This window comes from Erigeron canadensis, chromosome 9, assembly GCF_010389155.1.
Source record: "Erigeron canadensis isolate Cc75 chromosome 9, C_canadensis_v1, whole genome shotgun sequence".
Taxonomy (NCBI): Eukaryota; Viridiplantae; Streptophyta; class Magnoliopsida; order Asterales; family Asteraceae; genus Erigeron; species Erigeron canadensis.
In genome coordinates, this window is record NC_057769.1 from 8815945 (window position 1) to 8829621 (window position 13677).

A 13677-nucleotide genomic window follows, 5' to 3' on the forward strand; every position below is an offset into this window, starting at 1 on the left:
TTATCAATTGAAGTCATTTATTAATATTTATAGTTTATGAGTCACTTGTCGCAATATCAACATCGCATCTAACTGATTAGTATTAAATACAGAAGTCTTGAATTAAGGACATGCTTTTTATATTAGTAAATAGGTTCTAAAAGAAATATATATATTTATGTTTCTTTGAGTCTTTGAATACACTCTAATCTCAATACTACTTCCATGACTTTATAATATTGAAATACTATACTTAACGGTCTTGATCATTAATGTACTACTCATATTCGTTTTTTTTTACTTAATAGATTTAACGAGAGCAAGTATCCGGTGCGTTACGGCGGTAAAATGATGAGAGTGATAGGTCATAGAGTGTGATAGGTCATAGGAGGTGATATGTCATAGAGTGTCATAGTCAAATACCTTAGCCGTACAGGCTCCGTCCTCAAATTTAAAAATTCGTTAAAAGTATATCGAATGACATCTCTAATGAAAAAGCATTAAATTTTAAGAACACCCATATAATTTTTATAATTTATCGATATACGGTTATTGAGATAAAAGATTTTGAAAGAATTAGAGGAATAAAATGATTTATGCAAAAGAGAGAAAGTTGTATGCATTAATGTATGATATATGATGCATTATCATGTGTACATTGATGAAATTGAATGTTGAAAGTTGAAAAGTGAATTTGCTTTATAATATAGTACTAGATTTTAGACCTGTGTCCAACACTGGACACGGGATTTACGATATTAACAATATTAGATCTTTATACATTTAAGTCGTAAAAGCTTACATTTTTAAAAAAAAACACGGTTTTAATTGTTATATTTTGCAAGTTGTAGTACAATAATCATAGGTTCCTCACTGTCATTATTAGCCTAGACATATTGATGGAATTGTTTGTCGTAGTCATTCCACAAGACACATGCTATATATAATAATTTATCCATTATAATATATTTTGAAACAGATGTACTCATAATGTGATATTATTAAAAAAATAATTAAGAATTAAAATATAAATATATGTATTTAATCATGATGCGCGTTCATAACACGCATATGTTTATTTTCAATCATTTGTTCTATGATAATATGATAACAATTAGGATTGTTTTTATATTCTTTGATAACAATTAGGACTCTTCTAATATTTGTTAATAAGTCATTAGGTTTTCAAATAATTTTTGTAGAAAATATTTCATATGTTAAATTTTTTTATTTAATTAAATGATTGTAATTTTAAAAAATTCTCTCAAGTTGATGACTAAAAATAAAATAAATTAAGTATCAGGGCTAAAAAGTATAAATTATTGATGGAAAACAAAAAAGTGTAAATTAATGAGACTTTTTCTACAAATTAATATAAATATTAATATAATAATATATTTGGATAATGATTATTAGGATTTTTAATTTGTAGTTTATCTAAATGATGACATCATCAAAAGTCAATTTGATGAAATCGAACAATGTGATTGGTTAATTAGTCATTAGTTCAACTGTCTTATAGTATATATTAAGAAGATTAAGATTAAGATTAAAATATATAATTAAGAACTTAATGCATTCAGTTAAATTTCATGTTTTTTTTTTACTTAATAGTTAAATTACCTATTTTTTACTTAATATATTCAGACATTATTTATATATTCAGTTACTTAATACATTCAACACTTAATGAATATAAAAAAAAGCCCGACACTTTGTTTAATCAGTCCACCAAGTTTGTATAGTCATTAATTTATAGTTTTATACAGAGGCCTTTGTAACCAGGATGTGATCGCTTCTTCAATATAAGGTTTCGAGTTTTATACTGGTATATACATATAGGTTCTTATAGTTACATAATACTGGTTCATGTAGTCTAAATATGTCACGTATTCCTCTTCCTATTTTGTATCTTCTTAGCTCGTACAGTTTCATGAAGGTGTTGGTAAGACAACGAAATGGCATGTCTTAAAGACTCGACAAATGCTCTTAACATACACGGTTCATGGGACTCACAGCAACAGAATCGAGAGGTGTAGGGATGATTCTAAGGCGAAACGAGCTCCTGGATTATGGTGACTGAACGTGCTGCTGATGAACAAAGGAAATGAGTTCGAGTTTAATGACACATTTAGAAAAAAAAAAAAAAAAAGTCGAATTGTATAGCGAATACATAGGTGCTTACGAGACCTAACAAAAACGTTTGGCGACTCAAGACTAGAACCCGAAACCTCAACGAAGCTCAACAAATGACAACCTAGGCTAGCTGAAAAGTCATGCATGGCCATATATAGTGTTGACGATGTTATGGTGAAATGAGTTGTTTTTCCTGGTTAATTTCAATTACTACCGGAACTTTCTAAAAAAGATGATGATTCATCTTCTATACGAAAGTTCCATGCAGCTTTTCTATTTAAACTAATCATGTCTGTTGGTCTCCTGTATCTAGGAGACCGGTCAGTAACATACTGATAATCGGATCCAGATCCGGATCCGTTTCTTCTAGGAGTAAGCTTTGAAGAATTAACCGGTGAATTTCTTCTTGATGAATTAGTGGATTCATTAAAACTCCTTTGTGTTTCAATGCTTAATGGCTTTCGTTTAACAATAGAATTGCCACTTCGAGATACCGGAGACGAGTTTCTAAATCTCACAGGACTTCTTCCACTTCGATCAATCACACCATATTCTTTCTTTGGGGAATGTAAACTTTCGGAGGAGTATCTATTATTTACTTCTCCGAAAGTATTGTTATTGTTAAGTTTAGTATAAGATTTCATAACAATAACAAGCAATTATTGTTATTGTTAGGTCATTATCATAATTAGTTTCATACAAAAATTTGGAGTGTTCAATTTTTCTTTTCTATTTTTAATTTCAAAAAAATACCATAAATAATTTTATTTTTTAATTAATCAATATAATAATATGGAACCTGTGATTAAAATTTTAATTTTATATATTTTTACTAATATATTTACTACTACCTAATTATTATATTAATTGTTTATATATAGTATATATCCGTATATCGTACGGGTATCAATACTATGTTATATATATCATTCCCGTTTAATATAATTTAGTTTTGATTATCGATTTACCCACGAATCATGTTTGAGGCATACTTGAATTTATTTATGATACAATATATATATATATATATATATATATATATATAGATATCGTACATCGTACGGGTATTAGGATTAGTATTTCATATATATGGATAAGAATCATGCATTTTAAGGTTATCTCCATCCAACGGGGTTTAGTATCAGTTTTCGACACCAACACGACAACACGTTGTAAGCCAGGTATCAACACCCGCGTTAATGCTCCGAAGTTAACCTTTGGCTAAAGAAGAAAATTTTAATTTGTTATATTCTATTTTAATTGCTTGTTTTTTGGTTTTTTTTTTTTAAATATATAGTTGATGTTGGTTGAATTTAAATTTTAATTTCTTATATTCTCTTTTAGTTGCTTGTTTTTTTGTTTTTAATATATAGTTGATGTTGGTTGAATTCGGTGATTCCTCTGACTAAAGGTGTTCGTCAGAAAAAAGAAGTATCCGTTGGAAAAATATTATTGTTGAAGATAAGGCTCGAAATTAACTGGAAAAGATGGTCAGAGTTAAAAGTCGTTAATGGCAAAACAATGTTTTCAACCATTACCAAATTGCTATTGAATTTACCTTGCATGGCATCTTACGAAACGTTATGTGGGACGTAATATGACACTTAACGGTTACAACCTAGAAGCACCACATAACCCAAAAAACATGTCCTCCAAATAGGACATTACATTCATCTGCTCATACTTCTTTACATTCCGGTGACATTTTACCTCAAATATTTGACTTTTGATAACGTTCGATAATACAATATATAGTTCTTTCTTTATTTTAAGAAAGATCCTATTTTGTAGTATAATATATAAAGAAAACTTTAGATTATTTTATCAACAAAAAACAACTATAAGAATTGTAATTAATTAACAAAAATATAAACGTTTATGCTATATAAAAATATATAATTACCATTCTTGTACCAAAAGAGATCCATGATTTCTAAGGAAATTTTATCATTTCTTACATTACTTACATTTTTTTTAAAAAAAAAAAAAATTGAGAGAAGAAGAAAATAAAGATGAATAAAAAAAAGTAAGCTTTTCTTTCTTTCAAATCATCTCCAAAAAGGGAATAAAATATTTAATCAAAAACAATTGAATTCTTGTTTCAGTTCTTTTCGTTTGTGAACATAGCGTAAGAGACTCCACAAAAATACATAAAAGAATTCATCCTTGAATTATTATGGTATGGATAAGAAATGACAAGATTAGAAAAGAGAAGAAAAGAAAGAAAAAATGAAAAGTAAATGTCATTTTCGAGTTAATTTAAAAACACAGAATAAAAAAGAAAGAAAGGTGTTATTTATAAAAATATCCCTTGCAGAAAAAATGGATTCTTAGGTCTAGTACGGCATGATGGTAATTACATTAAAAAAATGTTTGTCTCCTTATCTGGGTGGAAAGATTTTGATCCAAAAACCATTAAAGTCCACTTTTTTTTCCATTCTTTTCTTTACGTAAAAAAAAGCTCTCTTTTCCTTTACTTTCTATACAAAAATTAACTCAAGAATAAACCTTAAGATACTCTATTAAGGAAAATGAGAACTCACAATAGTAAGTATTTTTATTTGTCATCTCATTACCTTAATAAACCAAAATTCAAGAATGATTAAATCTTATTAATTAATCCAAGGATCAATGACCCAAGTTTATTCCTCAAACTATGTTAAATTAATCCTTACCCATTCTTAACTATCTATAAAAGACAGGGCAAATTACATAAATGGTACTTGAATTAGTGTCGAAATTTCACTTTTTGTACCTCAAAGAATTTAATTACGTGAGTCATACCCAGAGTTTACCTCCGACTAACAGATCCTAACAAATGTCACATGCCGCACACATGAAGGGGTATAACAGTCTTTTACACCTATCTCTACCTTCCCTAAGTCTTTCCCACTAAATACCACAGGTTTGATTAATGTAATTAAACATATATATTTTCTCATTTTTTCGGAAGACACAAATTAATCACTGTGATTATTTCATTTTTTCAGCATTTTCCAATCTTTTAACTTTGACCAAGAAATATAGATCCAAAAAAACATATGAATTCAACAATAACTCAAAACAATTCATGTCACCAACTTCTCCTAATTTGGATATCACAAACAACATCTCTATATCTATCTTTTTTCTTCTCCGATCATCAATTTAATAAGAAACACAAAAATAGCCACAAAATATTAATGTAAATCATATATATGTTGTAGCAGTTCAAGAATAAACGACGGCTATTCAACGAGGTTTATCGGCAGATTTGGCGGAGGTTGCCGGAGATCCGAAGATCAAAAAGTATATGTTGTAGTAGTTCAAGAATAACCGGCGGCTGTTCAAAGGGGGTTTAGCGGCAGATTTGGCGGAAGTTGCGGAGATCCGAAACTCATAATAGGGTTTTGGTCCGATTTAAACACTGATCGTCGGCAATGACTACTGACCATCTTCATTGCATGTCAAAGCTTTGACCACCCATTACCTCCGTTGTCAACGGGAAACGGTTATTTTGAGATATGAGGATTGAGATCTAGTGGGACGATGATGATAATGACAATAATGGCATAATCTTTTTATGGTATCTAAAATTAGAATTTTAGGAAAAAAACTTTAAATTCATATACATCAATTTTGAGAAAGGAAGGATAGATAGCGGAGAAACGAAAGAGATACCACATTGGCCTTTTTTAATAAGAAGGGTAAAACAGTACTTTACAAATACATGTGAGTGGCACATGACTGTTCTTAACGATCTGTTAGGCTCCTTTAGTTGGAGGTATGATAACCGTGCAAATTTAACAACCTTGGGTATAGCTCGCATAATTAAATTATTTGAGGTACGAAAAGTGAATATTCGACACCAACTCTAGGTAACATTTGTGTAATTTACCATAACAAAAATCATCCAATCCATATCAAGCCCTTCTAAAGATTTTTTTTTTAAAAAGAAAACTTTCATTAATTCTCATCTCCAGATTAGCCTAAGAATTAATTTATTTAATTTTTATATTCTACTTATCACTAAAATCTTATTAACCTAATATGAAACCTATCATTCAAAATTTATGATCTTCGTAAACTTGTACTTCTGAATAGTTAACCCAATACAGTTTTGAAGAACTAAATTGATTTAAAAAATAACAAATCATAAATTCATTTGACGCGCTTGAATAAAAAAAAAACAAATGATCAAAATAAAAAGGATGGATCAGATTTCTGGCTTGGATTCTCCATAAAAGGAGAATATAAAAATAGCGCATAGTATAATCAGATTCGATCATCTGGGGAAATAATCATCACTTCCAAATCCCTTTATAAAATAATACTTTCAAATGATAAATTCTTGGATATAAAACAATATTAAAAAAAAAATGATTGATCAGATAATTGTAGTCTGGAAGTATTTTCAATCGACACATTTTAATTCCGACAACTTTCTCATCACATCAATACTAATTCTCGGGAAAAAATAATAATAAAAAAATAAAAATTTAAAGTGCTCAGAAGGATCCATTGGTAATTTTTAATCAGGGAAAAACAAAGCTTTTTCCATCATAAAATAGGTAGTTTTTCAGCATCATAGCACTTTTACTTATTGTGACAAAAAATAAAATAAAACATAGAATATTTATAAAAAAAAATGCGAGAAGTATAGATATACATATAGATAGATATAGGTTGCAGCAGCTGAGTGATGGGGTTTAAGGATGAATTGATAGTGTGTGTTTATTTATATAGTGGAATTAGGGGTTTTAGGGTTTTCTTCTATCTTGCGGCGGCCCGGGGATTGTAAAGAATAGGGCGAAACATGGGAAAGCACAAGTTACATATTATGTCCTTCAAGTATTAGTATCATTATTTGCACACCATTTAATTTAATTATCTGAATTGAATATTTCAATGTTTGAAAATGTTGTTCTAAGATGTCGCATTTATTCATTTACTACAACGAGAGCAAGTACCCTTGCGTTATGCCGGTGAGATGGTGGGGTGATACCTAGGTCATATAGTATGATAGGTTATAGGAGTTGATATGTCATAGAGTATGATAGTCAAATGCCTTAGCCGTACGGGCTCCGTCTTCGGATTTAAAAATTTGTCAAAATTATATCGAATGACATCTCTAATGAAAGAGCATGAAATTTTAAGAACACCCATACAAATTTTATAATTTATCGATGTACGGTTTTTTAGATAAAAGATTTTGAATGAATTGGAGGAATAAATGATTTATGAAGGAGAGAGAAAAAAGATGATTGGTTGAAATTTGAGGAGAGAGAAAGGGTATTATAGTTATTTTAGATAAATATAAAATAGATAAGAGAGGCATTTTGGGGAAGTATTTAAAATCAGTATTGAAAATTTCAAGTTCAATGTTGAAAATCTAGGAAAAATCTGCTTTATAATATAGTATAGATATAATTTATCGATGTACGGTTTTTGAGATAAAAGATTTTGAATGAATTGGAGGAATAAATGATTTTTGGAGGAGAGAGTAAAAAGATGATTGGTTGAGATTTGAGGAGAGAGAAAGGGTATTATAGTTATTTTAGATAAATATAGAATAGATAGGAGGGACATTTTGGAGAAGTACTTAAAATCAATATTGAAAATTTCAAGTTCAATGTTGAAAATCTAGGAAAAATTTGTTTTATAATATAGTATAGATATAGATATAGATGTAATAATATCATGAAGATAATTAAAAATGTTCAAATTACTTCCAAATCAATAAACAATTTGATCAAATCTATTTTAGTATTTTTAATTTGGTTGACGAAGTATTCTACTACCCTGAATTATTAATAGTAAGCGTCGTGAGAATATGGATCGAAACATCAACTTATATAGATGTGATGAGAAAGGTCTTCCCAAATATCATTGTTGAGGTAACACAAGTGAAGTGAAGCAGTGTGCTTATTTACTCATGACTCGTAAAATTGTAGAAAGATGAATTGTGAAGCACAGATGGGAAATAATCACAGTTGTATCTGTATGATGACGTAATTAATGATACAGCACCAAAGGTGACTCAAATCAAAAGGATGTTATCGAACAGTGACAGGCACAAGTTAAGACGATGATAGTGATTAAAGCTGTAAGCTACATCTAGATCAACTAATGAAGATACGAGTGTCATGAGTAAAATACAATTACAGCTGAGGTTTAATTTGCATCTTTTAAAAGGTCTTGCGTTCATTTCACCAACCATCCACCAAGTGAGAGTTGAACCTCACCTGGTTTAGGTCGAAGTAGATTCTTTACTTATACAGTCTTATACTCACAATGTGATATAGGGAACATTGTTATAATGGGTTGTTATGTTTCAATAAGAGATTATCTTATAGAATATATATAACAATAATTTGAACATAATTCTAATTAAACTTAATTATAAATATATTGGTAGATTCGTGTGATCATGCACACAAGTCTAAAAAAAGGCTAGACATTGATGATAGCAAAAGATTTACCGACTCAAATGTGAATTAGAAATATATAAGTTGAAAGTAACTCAAATGTGAATTATACAGATACAAATTGAAACTAGATGCTAAGTAACTGTGAATATTCGATCATTAAAAGGTTAGTTTGATGAGTGATGATATAGTAATACAGCTAACAAAGTACCAAATCCATTTGGCCCAAAAATTTTATGGGGCAAAATACCCCCATCTAGCTCACTAATTCTCTTTGAGGCCCAACATTCTTCACCTTCTCATTATCATTAATGGACTTTTGTACTTTTGTCATTCCTCCCAAATAGGCTTTTCATGAGGTAGAGACTCCCCATGTATAATTTGTTGTTGAAAAGGATTCATTGCTTGACTTGCTCCATCAAACCCATTAAATCTTTGTTGTTGCTGTTGTTGTTGTACTTGTATATTTAATGGTCTTGATCCTCCAATTCCCAAGAAATCAACCGTTAATGTATCATTTCCAGCACCACCACTTCCTAACTTTGACGGGCTTTTCCCCATGACCGAATTCCCTCTACCCTGAACCAAGACAGAGTTGTCGTCACTTCTATCTTCATGATTTTCTAAATTCTTTGTAAATGAAGTACTTTGGTCTCCTCTCATTAATAATTCACTATAAATTCCCATATCATTCATACCTGAATTAGGCTCTGGCCCAAGGCCCGACCCAAACATATCTTGTGGGCCGGGCTTCTGGAAAGGATTGTATCCTTCGGTACCAACGTTTACTCCTGCCATGATTGCTTGATTAGGTTGGACATGGAAGTTATCGTATTGTCCAGCTCGTTGCATACCATAAGGTGATGTAGGCCTTGGCTCGGATGGGTTAACTTGATCGGGGCCTGCCATGCTTGTAACAAAGCTCTTTTGCATCATTGGAGAATTAATCCCATTGCTTGCTGTAGCACCCATTTGGGCTGCTTTTTGAAGCAAGGCCGTCGCAGACATATGGCCCGCAGGCCCAGATAGCAAGGCTCCTTTAATATCTTGTTGGAAATAGCCAAAGCCCGATGAGCCACTTGGTGAGCTAAGCTGTAGCCCTGATGACGATGAGGATCCACCTCTTGGGTTTCCAAAAAGGGTGCCAGAGCTGCTGGAAAACATTCCTCCAGACATGTTTGATGGCTTGAAAGGCATTGGAACTAGTTCTTGAGGAACAGATTTGCCCGAGTTTTGTGGTTCAAAACTATTGAAATCAGGTAAGCCCATTAACCCGTTGTTCCTTGAGTCCATCATCAAATGTTGAGTTTGTGACATTCCTTGGCTCGCCTTGTTGTTCTCTTCTGCTAGCGCGTCACAAAATGCTCTATGAGTTATAAAGCTATCCCTCCTATACCAAAAAGAAAAAGATAAGTTAATTATGCTGATAAACAGTATAACTAATCATGTTCTTTCATTATTCAAATGAGTTAATATGGCCCATTGGAATCGTTGTCTAACTTAGACATGACCCAAAATCCCAAATCAACCCATAAGTTACATTTCTTTGTATACCAAAACTGACTGTGTTTTAAAAATTGATTTATGAAAGCGACGGCCTAGTCATGATAGCTAACTTGAGAAGTCGAACCTTGAAAAGATGGTGCCACAATCACACTTATATTCCCGAGTGCCACAAGTCTTTTGATGAGCCTTCCAATCAGATTGAACCGCATACTTTTTAGAACACTTGTCGCATTTCCATTTTTTTTCTCCATGTTTGCGACTATAATGTTTCTTGATCCCAGTAAGATCACCAAGTGCCCGAGCCGGATTGTGATGAACACAAGATGGCTCAGGACATACATACACCCGTTTCCTCATCTCAGTGCTGGTTCTTTGCTTTAGTTTCCACGGAAGATTATGACCTCGTCGGTGCAATTGTAAGTTTTGGTCTCTTTGAAACCCTTTGTTACAAATTTCACATACAAATCTGTTCGTTGCCATTAGTGTTGTTGGTGATAACGCAATCACGTCTGCAGTAGGATCTGCATGTGTACAAATTCCAAAAAAAATAAAAGGGTTTAGTGCAACAGAATGAAACAAACTATGCACAAAAAGTTATGGCATGCACGAACTAACGTTTTTTTTTATTGTATGCATAAACTTAGTAAAAATGTTCAGATCATACAATGTGTATACATGGCAGCTCATATTGGGCTGCTACGTGCAAAGAAAAAAAAAATTTGAATATGCCACGTGTAAGGTTTTGATTGGTCGGTCACAAAAAGTTACATGATTTAAACTTTTTTTATTAAGTTTAGGCATACAATAAAAAAAACGTTAGTTCGTGCACACTATAACTTTTTGGGCATAGTTAGTTGCATTCCGACGCACTAAACCCAAAATAAAATATAAACTTAGCATTATAATAAACTCTATTTATTTATTAATTTTGACAAAATTATATGTCAAGTAAATGTCATTATCTATACTCCTTTATAAAGCATTTTAAGATTTTATTTATGGTATGTCTTAAAAAATTAAGCATTTTTTTTTTTTCAAAAAAGTTCCTTTCACCATATTTATGGTTCCAAAAATGTCTCTTCACATACTATAACACTAAATTACCATATCTACCCATATAACAAATTGTCACTCCTAAAACAACGCGCGGGTTATATGGTCGTATATTCTACATTAGGATCTGAAGAATGGTCTGAAAATTATTGTTTGTGGGACAACTATTCTAGCCGTCAATTTTGAACGCCTAATGATTGAGATTTGAGAGGATAAGTCCGCACAATAATATCGAGTAGTAATCTTAATAATACTCGTAATATTAGAAATTAGAAAATAAATAACATACGAGTATATAAATAGGAAAATGCACATTATGTAAACGTACATGCATCCTTTGAGACCGTTTTAAGTCTATGCTCTAGGCTCTAGCTATACTCAAATAAATTTTAACATGTTTGTTGTGCATGAGGATGGATTTCGACCTCTCACAAACAATCTATATTGCTCAAATTCACATAAAGCTCCAAGAAACCTCGTGGATTAGTCGGACAAAGATCAGACATTACAAGTACTAAAAAGAATCTAAGGAAACATATAAGTTAAGAAGATGTCTAAGCAACTTTAGCTCCTAAAAGAAAGGCGCGTCATGAGATTTCAAGTAAGAGATACAGAGTAATAGAGATTTCATAAATAGGATTTAATTAGAACAATCTTTTTATTTTAACTTTAGGCATAGATGACTAATATCCTTCAAAATTTGTACACTACAAGAAAAGCAGGTTTTAGCGACGCCAAAACTCCCTTTTCTTGTAGTGGTAGCTATACAAACTAATAAACTTACCTGGAGTTCCTGGAAGGTTTCGTTTCTTTTTAGGAGGTGGGACTGAAGTGGATACATCGCTTGAATTTCCGCCATGGAAATGGTTTTTAAGCTCTTGAACTTGCTTATCTTGACCTTCTTCTCCTGAAGAAAAACTCACATCATCTCCTGTAATATTTGACATGATATATTTGATGCCAAAAACAGACTATATTTTAGAGTTTAGTGCAGGTTATCAATAAGCAACAAGAAATCAAAATCAAACTGGCAAGTCTGGTGGCTAAGACAAAACCAAAAGAATGATTTATGGTTTGAATTATTGAAAAAGATGAGCAATTAACCACCTAGAAGAAAAGGCTTTGCATGTATTATGTGTCTTTGTTTGGCTTGTATATTTATATACACATATACAAGTTGGTCTTCAAAAAACTTTAATTTGTCTTTATTTGATATATGAATTAAATTTGGACAATTTTAAAGGAAAATTGTGGTAAAGTAATATATTATGTTTTAGGAAAATGATATGCCTCTTGTATTTTTCTCCTAAACTTACTTCTAATTTTACAAAATTTGATGTGTGTAATACATTATTCCTCATTCTTTATCTCATATATTAGATTTGTTTAGTCTAGTATGTTTATCTTCTAGTTAAGAGGAAGTTTTAGAAGAATATAACATTGCTCTAAGTTTTATGTTCATATAAGTTAGCTCAACATTTTCTACAAAGGATAAATATCTCAAATGTCAATTATTTATCTCTTTATACATACTTGCATCACTACCAACCTTTTTATTGCACTGTGTAGTCAATAAACTTTTAAACTTGGTACGGGTGTGACCCGTTAACCGGTTTAAAACGTAAAAGTTGTCTTTTCCAACGAATCTTAGATCAACTATATAGATCATTCAAAATGGGTTTACACAACAAACAAAAGAATTATAAGGTACAAATTGCAACTCTAATGAAGAACTAATCATCATAAGAGTAGTTCCAACTTCCAAGCCTTCAAATCACTTAATATATTTTTTATAGATAAAATAAAAATCACCAAATATATTTCGTTTTATACGGTACCTTAATCATTTCTCGATCCAAAAACTTGCCAATGTGGCCTACTGGCCTTTAAATCGAGCTAATGTCATTCATCCAAACGTTATAACATAATGAAATTGATTGAAAGTATGAGTTGAAATTTATAGTGTGACTTGGGTGCCATAGCTCTAATATATATGACCCCCCCAAAAAAAGTACGATTAGGTTTACTTTTTTTTTTCCCTATATACTTCCTTTTTTTAAAAATAAATATTTATTTCTACAATCAATCATGAAGACAAAAATCACAGTATTATTAGCCATGAGATGTTGAAAAATACAGTTACTCATTGTTGCTTTGTTTCTTTCTTTGATAATCTACATTTTTTTAAAAACTATAACCAAACCAGATTCATCTTATTGAATCGATCATATTCAACCGATCTATTGAAACAAACACCCTTAATTATTTGCGCACATAACTAATCAAAGCTAACTAAATAACTGAAATTTTAAACACAAATATATAAAAGTTCTACGATATATTTTTTCCCACAAACTTATGTCGGTAAAAACAAACCGATCCGGCTAAAAATTAGAAACAATAAAGCGACATAAATTAGAATATCCAACAACTTAATAAAATTCTAAAATTGTAGTCAATATTAGATATTACATTCTTTTTTACATTATAATAATACAATATTGATTTTATTAAGAGAGTTATAGTTCTACATCAAGGACCAAAAAAATTCAACATGGTTTTCATCGATATATATCGATGTATCTAATGAATAAAG

The 13677-nt window shown here is 30.9% G+C and overlaps 1 protein-coding gene and 3 non-coding genes across 4 annotated transcripts; all 4 read right to left on the reverse strand.

The window, feature by feature from the left end:
• Positions 1 to 6305: 6305 nt before the first annotated feature.
• LOC122584068 lies at positions 6306 to 6408 on the reverse strand. The gene has a single exon (XR_006321420.1). It is a non-coding gene; the product is annotated as a small nucleolar RNA Z103 (small nucleolar RNA).
• A 67-nt stretch (positions 6409 to 6475) lies between these two features.
• Positions 6476 to 6554, reverse strand: LOC122584070. The gene has a single exon (XR_006321422.1). It is a non-coding gene; the product is annotated as a small nucleolar RNA Z155 (small nucleolar RNA).
• A 40-nt stretch (positions 6555 to 6594) lies between these two features.
• On the reverse strand, positions 6595 to 6692 carry LOC122584069. The gene has a single exon (XR_006321421.1). It is a non-coding gene; the product is annotated as a small nucleolar RNA R41 (small nucleolar RNA).
• A 1879-nt stretch (positions 6693 to 8571) lies between these two features.
• LOC122582937 (zinc finger protein GAI-ASSOCIATED FACTOR 1-like) lies at positions 8572 to 12117 on the reverse strand. The gene is made up of 3 exons (XM_043755367.1): positions 11866 to 12117; positions 10153 to 10549; positions 8572 to 9912 (listed from the first exon to the last, which is right to left on the reverse strand). The coding sequence occupies exons 1-3, from the start codon at positions 12026 to 12028 to the stop codon at positions 8853 to 8855; spliced, it is 1620 nt and encodes a 539-aa protein (XP_043611302.1). The 5' UTR covers positions 12029 to 12117; the 3' UTR covers positions 8572 to 8852.
• Between the last annotated feature and the right edge of the window lie 1560 nt (positions 12118 to 13677).